The 9,955-nt window shown below is 42.2% G+C and overlaps 1 protein-coding gene across 1 annotated transcript in view; it reads left to right on the top strand.

The window, feature by feature from the left end:
* The window catches only part of LOC101576393 (ATP-binding cassette sub-family A member 3-like), a 144,299-nt gene extending 135,221 nt beyond the window's left edge, over positions 1-9,078 (top strand). Inside the window, exons 24-28 of the mRNA XM_004623112.2 lie at positions 1,989-2,176; positions 2,916-3,086; positions 3,472-3,653; positions 8,440-8,513; positions 8,908-9,078. Of these exons, the coding sequence (XP_004623169.1) occupies positions 1,989-2,176; positions 2,916-3,086; positions 3,472-3,653; positions 8,440-8,513; positions 8,908-9,042 (750 nt within the window). The 3' untranslated portion in view covers positions 9,043-9,078. The remainder of the gene's footprint in view (positions 1-1,988; positions 2,177-2,915; positions 3,087-3,471; positions 3,654-8,439; positions 8,514-8,907) is intronic.
* The last annotated feature ends 877 nt before the right edge of the window (positions 9,079-9,955 follow it).

The following is a 9,955-nucleotide window of genomic DNA, read 5'->3' on the forward strand; positions in this document are numbered from 1 at the left end:
CCATGGCACTTGGTGCTGCCGTGCCCTCCTGTGGCACCTTCCACGGTGCTTGGCATCACCCGCCCTCCTGTGGCACCTTCCACGGTGCTTGGCATGGCCACGTCCTCCTGTGGCACCTTCCACAGCGCTGGGTGCTGCCGTGTCCTTCTGCAGCATAGGGCACCCAGTACTGTGGCCAAGGGCCATTGGGGGCTAGTGTGGGTCTGCAAAGCCAGCACAGCGGACTGTTGCGGGCCCCAGAGCAGAGATGAGAACACACAGGGTTCTCTGGAGCTTACAGAAGTACGAATGTGGACAATAGTTTACTTTTTAAGATGGCACCTAGGTTTGGGTTGGACAGCTAGATTTTGCTGAAAGATAATGTAAAATCGTCTCCAGTGCAAAGCTACTGTGTAAAGTACAGGTTGCTCACATAACTAGACTATAAGCTGTGAGGCCCATGCAACTTTCCAGTAGTTAGGGTTAGGTCGGTGAGTGTTTTCTGTAAAGCATGTAGCCCCTCCCTGGCTGTGAAGCCACTGTAGTTTTGGGCTGGGTGTTTTGTTTCTCTTTCTGAAGAAATCTGCTGAGATCAGTCAGTCTTAAATAGTTTTCTAGTCTTTTGCTGATTTCCAATATTCAATCACTGTAACTCACCCCAAAATGCAGCTGTACAACTGTTACCCCGATTCTTCTTTGTGGAGGAGGTGAGTAGCAGGTACCCGTTCGGCCAGTTTCAATTCTAAATTGTATTTATACACTTTTCATCTCCTCTTTATCTTTGTTTCTGCGTATGCCTATGTATTGATATTTCCACTCTGTATGCGTTTCTTAGCATTTCCCACATTTTCCTTTGGTTTATTCCCAGGGCTGAAATTTCAACCCAGGCCTCATGCATGTGAAACACAGACTCTACCCAGGAGCTACCTCTCAGCCCCCATTCAATTCCTTGCGCCTGTACAATGATTGGTGTTTAAATTGTCTGTCCAGTCAGTTGGGACTTTTCTTTCTGTCAGTCAATGGGACTTGCCATTGGGACTTTTCTCAGGGAGCGTTTCTGCTTTTTTTTTTCCCTTTTGATGGGCCATATCTTGTGTCTTCAACTGGACATTTGACCCAAACAAAGTGCTAACTCTAGACATCATATTCCCTCCCATCCTTGTGGGTTTGTGGGTTCTACTAGTTTTGTTGTTGCTGTTCATTGTTTTGGGGACCTTTGTTTGTCTTAGCCAATCTCTCTATCTAGGATCAGCCTGGGGTGTGAGTTAGGGTCATCCCAAGTCTCTTGCCCAGCCTGGCTGAGCACAGGCCATCACTTTCTAATTTTATTTGTATTTAAGATTTTTTAAATAACATCCTAGATGCTAGCATATAAATCCTAAAAGGATTTAAGAAAATGAATTTGGGGGTGGGAAAGATGCCATACAGCTTTTTACATCTACTAAAAATCAATTTAGTGATTAGAGGATAGGTTTGTACCATGCCAAGTCTAGGTCATGAATAATCCGGGATCAATGTTAATTAATAATTATTTTGCACCTGAATAAAAATCAATAGAAATGTTTGACTAATATCTAAAGTAGAACTCCATTTTAGTGTCCTGTTTGGAAACATGGGGATAACATTTTTTTGGGCTCAGCTTCCCATGGAAGAAGGTGTGTACATGGATGTCAGTTGGCACAGTGGAGAAGTTTCCAAGGTAACCATCCCCTCAGGGCACCCGATAGAAGAGCAAAGCATCTCGCATCCTAATGCTTCTCCAAGCCGAGGGGGCTCTTGAACTTTCTTCTAGCTTCTCCATACTCAAGATTATTAGAACTGAATTAGGGAAATCTTCCAAGGTATTACAATAGGTCCAACACTCATAATTTTATACTTTTTTTTAAAAAGGAAGTTCTTGGTAGACTCTGAGGAGCATGGCCTGGAGGGCTGTAAGTATTCTGTCTCATCTGTAGATATTTGCAGGACAGATGACTTGAGTTTTTATCTAATGCAATTTTTGTAATTAGGTGAGGTCAAGAATTGGCTATTGTCCTCAGTTCGACGCTTTGCTGGAATATATGACTGGTTGGGAAATAATGATCATGTATGCCAGAGTCTGGGGGGTGTCGGAGCCCCAGATTCCACAGTACGTGAACAAACATTTGACATCACTGGAACTGGAGCCTCATGCCAACAATCTTATCAGCACCTACAGGTGAATCATTAGCTGCCATATTTTGTTGTTGATGCTGCTGATCTTGCGGTGCTTCTCTGTTCCTGATACCTGAAATAAATGCACACAACTGCATCTAAACCCTGTTGTTACACAAATACCTAATTGTAAGACTATAGAATGTTCTGCTAGGTTTCAAATTCCAGTAACAAGGCAGATGCACATATTACCATGTCTCTACCTTTTGGAGATGAAACCCAAAATCCCATTTGAACTATCGCCTCTGAATATTGAAGTATCTTCATCTGGTTTTCCTCTGCTTGTCTTTCAAGCAAAGAGGAATACAGGGCCTTTGAATTATGGTGTTTATACACCTGGGAACAATGATACCATAAGAACAATAAATACATGAATAATTCTTCTAAAGTCAGAAACATAAAAGTCACTTGCAAATTAATTGTTAGGGCCAGGGAAATAGCTCAGTGGCATGAGCACGTGCCTGGCAAGTGCAAGGTCCTGTGTTCAACCCTGGTATCAAAAAGAAAAAACAAAGAGCAAGAAATTGTGTTGTGTATATATATGTATGAGTGTACATGAGGGGTGTGCACTTGGGCCTACTACCTTTTTAAGGTCATAGCTAATCAGTATTGTGGATGTCATGTTAAAGGTTTTAGTGTTCATTAGAACCCTCAGCATTTGGGATGTTGTGCTGAGTCTTTCCTGTATCTGACATGTGTCACATTCTTTCTACCACCTTCTTTCCCATGTTTTGACCTTGAAGTGGAGGAAACAAGCGCAGGCTGAGCACTGCTATTGCCATAATGGGCAAGCCCTCCGTCATCTTCCTGGATGAGCCATCAACTGGCATGGATCCAGTGGCCCGACGCTTGCTCTGGAACACCGTGGCAAAGACTCGTGAACGTGGGAAGGCTATCATCATAACGTCCCACAGGTGTGCTTCATTGGAAAGCTAGATTGAGGACTGGGAGTAGACTTAGTGACCCTAAGTAGGAATCTGGGGCCAGGGATACTGAGCTGGGAGGTAAACTTGCTTGAGTATGTGGGCTCCTCAAGAAGTAGGATTCATATGATCTAGAATACTTGGTGGACTTTTTAAAAAATCAAGGAAAAGACAGTAATTCAGAAAATGCTGTACTCACTGGAGAACTGGGTAGTCTGTTATTTATCATTTTATAAATATGCACTTCCCAACTCTGAGCTTAGTGATTGGCAAGTGCAAGCTCTGACTGAAAACAGCCACAGGAGCCAGCTGTAACTGAAAGTGTCCCCTTAGGGAGCTGACAGTCTTGCATTGCTCTGCCCTCTTGTTTTGCAAGCATGGAGGAGTGTGAGGCGCTCTGTACCAAGCTAGCCATCATGGTGAAGGGGAAGCTCATGTGTCTCGGCAGCCCCCAGCATCTCAAGAACAAGTTTGGCAACATCTACATCCTGAAAGCCAAGGTCAAGAGTCCAGATAAAACAGAGAATTTTAAAAATTTCATATCCGTGACATTTCCAGGTAAATTACGTTCTAACTTTGTGGGCAGTCACCATCCCTGTCATTCATGTCTTCATACCAATTATAGCTTAGGTCTCCAGGGCCCCAAAGACCCATGCATTCGGAAGGCGACCAGGTAATGGAGAAGCCATAGCTGGCCGGTTGTGGGGAGGTAGGCCTGGGTAGAAGAAACGGTTCCCTGGAGCCCCAGTGGGGAAGTAGGTGTCTCCCAGGCTCTCCCTTCTCTCCTTCCTGGCTGCCATGAAGAGCAGCCTTCCTCTGCAGGGCTCCTCCGGTGAGCCATCCTCACTGGGAGCCAGCCAGCCACATGTGACCAAAACTTCTAACAGTGAGAATCAAAGTAAACCTCCTCCCAGTTGTGCCTGCACAACAAGGAAAGTGACTAAGAACCAATTTCCTGTGACTTTCTGAAATTCATTGATCTTTGTGATGTTCCTTTGGGAATATCTGTTAGCACAAGCCACTGCGACCAATTATAATAAGTTCACAAATAGCAGAAGTTGTCACCTACTGAAGCAGTTTTATCTTTTGTATTCTGTCCATCTAAATGATAAGATCATGTTTTTAGCCTAATTTTCAATTATTTTCACATATTACCCATGCAAAGTTTTAAGGGTACACACACATACACAAAGCATGGACTCTGATGTTTTGCTCCCTTGGCAAAGATGTGGTTTTGAAATGCAAGCAAGATCCAGTAAGTGCTGGGCATGATGGTGCATGCATGTAATCTTAGCACTCAGGAGGCTGAGGCAGGAGGATGCCATGAGTTTGATACCAGCATGGGCTACATAGTGAGTTCAAGGCTGTAGTGAGAGTTTTTTCTCAATACTCCTTCTGGTTTGAAGGACAAATTCAGTAAACATCTTTCTATCTGCATAGTGCAGTGCAAGTGACAAAAACTGTTTCTTTTTGTCCCTTCCTTACCTCTCTTTCCTAAAGTTAAAGCACAGGCATGAAAAGGACTTCAGTAATTGTGGTTTTTCATCTCAGTTTTCACTTCTCTAGCTGAATAAAATATAACAGAAGTTGCTGCTGTAAACTAAGCTAAGGAGTTGGAATCTTACCTTCTAGGGTATGGAAAACAACATGATGTATTACACAGTAGAAATGGAGATGGGAAAGGAGGTAAAAATAAGTGGTAAGGCAGAGTGGAGAACAGAATGAATCGTGATTATGATGTTCCTATGAAAAGTGCAGATGCATGCGTCACACATTCAGTTGGCGAACAATATTGAGCACTCGTTGTACGCAAGTTCTGTGGATGTGGTCCCTAAAGCACTACAAAGAAAAAACTGTGAGCAGAGAGCCTTGCTTACGGCGGGGCATTCTAGCAACTTGCCCTATTGAAGTGGGGTCACAAACAAAATGTGGATGTGCAGTTGAGATTCACTCACAAGTCAGGTTGTTGCCCAGTCCTTCCTCTGCCATTTTTGAGAAAACAGCTAATCAAGTAGGACCATAGAAAGGAACTGATTTTCTGTATGTGACTCCAAAAGCACAGGCAACAAGAGCACAAATACATGGAAACAAAAACAATCAAATGGGACAAAAAAAAAAAAAAACCCTCTGGACCTCACAGGAAAGAATCAAAAGTGAAGAGGCAGCCTTGATTCCCCCTGTGAGACTGGGGGAAATGACTGAGGAGTGGTTAAGATTCATAATATGCATGGAACTCAAATAACTCAACAGCAAAAACAAAAAGAAGAAACCAAAACAGCCTGATCCAAACAACGGGCAGAAGACCTAGCTACTTTTCCAAAGAAATCAAGTGGCCAACAGGTACACGCAAACAAGGTCAACATCAGCAATCCCCAAGGAAATGCGAATCAAAACTTCCATGAGATACCACCTCCCACCTGTTAAAATGACCGCTGCCAAACAGAAGTGATAACCACTGTAGATAAGGGTTTAGAACGAGACTACTTGCACACTGTTGGTAGAAATATAAATTAGTATGGCCATTATAGAAAAGAGTATGGAAGTTTCTCAAAAAATTAAAAATAGAACTAACATATCCCAGAAGTCCCAATCCTGAGTATATACCCAAAGAAAGGGAACCAATATGTTAAAAAAAAAAAAAAAAAGCTGCACCTTCCTGTGTATTGCAGCATTATTCACAATGACAAACAGTGGAAACAAGTGTCCACTGAGGAACAACAAAAAATGTTATGTAAATACACAATGGAGAACTAGTTAACCTTAAAAAGAATGACATTCTGTCATTTGTGGCAACATGAATGAATGTGGGGGACATTACGCTAAGTGAGCTAAACTAGGCATAGAAAGGTGGAAGCCGTATGAACTTATGAGGTGTAGACTCTACACGGAGCACCCAAAAGTGGAAAGCAAGTGGGTGGCTCCTAGAGGCGGATGTGGGGTATAGCAGGGAAGACGCAGGAGAGCGGGCACAAAATGGAGCTGACGGGAATGAATGCACATCTACGGCGCAATGTGGCGGCTCTAGTTAACCGCTTATATTACTGAAAATCTCTGATTTTAACACATAAATACACACAGAGAGATATAAGGAGCTGCATGTTCACTTCATTTAGTACTTCTACATGTATACACATATCAAAACCACATGCTGAACACAATGAAATACAAATTTTAGCCAATTTATATAAAGAGAGGGCTGGGGAGATAGCCTGGTGGTCTAAGTGCCTGCCTGGCAAGCTCAAGGTCCCAAGTTTGATCCCTGGTGGCGCAGGCAGTGCTGTCCTGGAACCCTGACTGGGCATGGTGGCGCACTTCTGTATTCCCAGCTCTGGGGAAGCTGAGACGGGGATCACTACAAGTCTGAGCTGCATAGTGAGACCCTGTACCAAATGAATAATTTTTTTTTAAATTTATATAAAGCAAAAGATAGACAAAGGGGGGGACAGCAAAAGCAAACACAAAATAAATGCCCTCAATGTCCATGCTAAGCTTGGTAACTGTCTTAGTGTATGGAGGCTAGACGGTTGCACGTGAGAGTGGATGGGCAACTGTTATTTGACCTAAATGATCAATGCTTGTCTTCAATAAGTCATTAAGCTCTGTATGTGAAATAGTTTATGTAAAAAAAACTTGACATGATCATGGAGATCATGCAGTAAGGCTAATATTAAGGAAACATGCCAGTCATGGTGGTAATGACTGTTATTCCAGCACTCGGAAAGCTAAAGCAGGATTGCTGCAAATTTGACAATGGGCTGAGTTTCGGTAAGTACAAGGGCAGCCTGACTTGCATAGCACGACCTTTTCTCAAGGAAAGAAAGAAAAGGAAAAGCTCATATACCCTTAGAGATGTTATTAAAATATCTTTAATTCACATTATTTCAACTTGTAATAATTTGTGAATTTGCAGTGGTAAGTGTAAACACATCTGCTCCAAATCAGGAACGAGTGCTACCTTCCCCTCTAATTCCATTAGTATATTCTTACTTGTATGAAGCAGAACACGCAGCCTGACTTTGATGATTTATATGCATGACTTCTTTCGTGTGAAAGGAGACTGCATAAGCACAGGAAGAATGTGGCAACCTTGTCCTCTATCCAGACATACTGTGCATGCACAAAAGGCCAACAAGAAAATCTTCCCAGTTCCTATTCCCAGGACAACTGTTAAGAATAAAGTCTCATAAGGGCCAGACTGATAGCTCAGCAGACAAAAGCACCTGCATAGGCAGAGCGCAGCAGCCAGGGTTCGATCCCCGGCATGCAGTGCTGGCCCTGCATGCCGGGTGCACTGAGATGGCGATTGAGACTGGACATGGTGGCGCGTGCCTGTGTCCCCAGCACTCGGGAGGCTGAAAACAGGAGAATCACCACGAGTCCAATCTATGTAGTGAGATCCTGTACACCCTGTACGAAATACAGAAAGAAAAAAGTCTTGTAGTAACATTGTTATTTTTTATGGACCAGTGTTATTGATCTTAACAGGAAAGTGGGTTTTTTATTAATATATTTGTAATCTTTTTATTTTTATTGATACATGTTTGTGGTACATAACTAAGAAACTCATGTTTGTAGTACGTGACTAAGAAACTCATTCCAAAAATGAATACCCGCTCTTTGGCAGGCACTTTCCTAGCTTCTGAGTGGTACAGGAGAAATGGTAGGCATCAGATACACCAGGTTTGTGTTTCCCAAAGTCGAAGGATGAATTCTAAGGAACACAGAGGTTAAGACTGACAAAATTCATTGGAGAAAAGGAATAGGGAATAGAAACGAAGACTAGGAGTAGCTCCTGAGAGGAGTAGTCCCGAATGGGTTGCCCAACGTCTTTTTAAATGCTCAGGTAAACATGTTGGCACAGTAATCCCAGCACACTGGGAGGCTGAAGCAGCCAGCCACCAAGTTCAAGCCCAGCCTGGGCAACTGAGCAATGAAGGAAGGAAGAAAGGAAGGGAGGGGAAAAGGAGGGAAAGAAAGAAAAAAAGGTGGATAAATCGATGGTTTGGAGGACATAGCTCAGTGTGAAGACTGCAGGCTACTTAATGCCCAGTACCACCAGAAAAAAAATTTAAGACTCAGGTTTTCTATATTGGGCAAATGAGCTGACAATTTATTATGTTGCACCTAAAAGCCTGTCCTCAGTAATTGCTATGATTTCTACATAATGAGACATTTCATCAGGAATAAGCTTGAAAGCAATAACCACGCTATATAAGCCAAAGAGTGGTCAAATCCCCTTTTGTGTAAGCCCTGTCCAGTCATCTCTCTGCATTATATTAAGTAGCTGTAGTAATATTAAATAAAATCCGTAAGACAACTCACTTATCCTATTTCTTGCCCTAAGGTAGCATCTTAAAGGAGGAGAATCAAGGGATCCTTACCTACTCGATTCCAAGCAAGGACAACAGCTGGGGAAAGGTGATGGTAGAAGCCGGGCCCTTCTAGCATTGCACAATACCAAGCACTCCTGAGGGGAACTGCTTGGGAGTCGGGTGTGGGACGGTCCTGGCACTGCAGAAGCAGCAGTGCCCTTGGGTTACCTGTCAAACACTTCCACAGCTTAACTGCTTTGATTTCTGCTAAATTCCATTATTGATCCACACTCATACAAAGCAACAGAGACTGAGAACTGTCCTCCTGTTTCTAAGTTCCTGTTTCCTCTACTCTGGTGTCTCCCAGTTCTGTGCCCATTGTCCTCTAGCATAAACATAATAGTGTCACCTTGCAGCATCCGGGGAAGAGGAGAGGCTCATCTGGGTTGGGGGCTGGGTGGAGATTGCAAAATAACTGCATATTTTTGCTGCTGCTGAAGGTGTTTGGCATTTTGGAGAGAGCCAAAGAGGAGTTCAGTTTAGAAGACTACTCCATTGGTCAGATAACCCTGGAACAAGTCTTCCTGACCTTTGCCAACCCTGATAAAGGTGATTTTGAAGAAAAGGTGCTATGAGATCCAGTTGCAACCAAGTGACTCCTTTATCTTTCTTCAGTGGTACCTGGACATTCCTATGTTTGTATATCTTGATGTCATATTTTGTGTAATAAAGATTTCCTGGGCCGAAAGGAAAGGTTGTCCTGTTCTGTGCAGAGTGAGGTGAGTGGCCTGTGTGTCTAGCATGCAAGTCTAAAGGCATTTATTGAAATTCTTGGTTTGTTCCCTAGAAATACCAAAGAGCAGCATTTATCAAGGTGAGGATGGAAACCTATTCCTGAGTACTCTGAATATTTGAACAGAATCACTCAGAAATGATGATACTATAATATGGAAGAGTCTGAAGAAAGTATTTAACAGCTAGTTATGTGTAATAGGAGCATAAGTACTGGAGCAAATTAGCTTCCCCTAAATACACACACACATCAATTTTTATTCCTCAATATATCTAATTTAAATATACGTATCTGTATATACAAAATAGGATAGATAGATAGCTCCTTTCTCTTAGTTCAATGAGATCTGTACTAATAGTGTTTGGACATGATATCATGTCTGCATCTTGTACTATGAATAACTAGTACAAAGACAACAAATATGCAATATATTATTGTAACTGTCCTACTAACCTGTTTTTTAACTGTCTCATTGCTATTTCTTTCTCAATAAAATAATAAAAAAGAACTTTAAAAAATGTTTAATTTAAATCAACATCAAGATTTGAGAAGACAGTAGTACTGTTTCCATGGCCAAAAATAAAGGTCTTATGTTTCAGTTGTAAACAAAACTTTGGACAAAGAGAATTGGAAAAATTGGAAAAAATTACTCTAAAACTGGGTGTTTTCCTTCCTTCTCTTAGCTAAACTCAAAGAATGAGGAAAAATGGAGAGAAAGAAAGAGATTTTCTTCTGACTCTCGTCTAAGTGATGGG

The sequence above is a fragment of the Octodon degus genome, unplaced genomic scaffold (assembly GCF_000260255.1).
Source record: "Octodon degus isolate 3935 unplaced genomic scaffold, OctDeg1.0 scaffold00001, whole genome shotgun sequence".
Lineage (NCBI taxonomy): Eukaryota > Metazoa > Chordata > Mammalia > Rodentia > Octodontidae > Octodon > Octodon degus.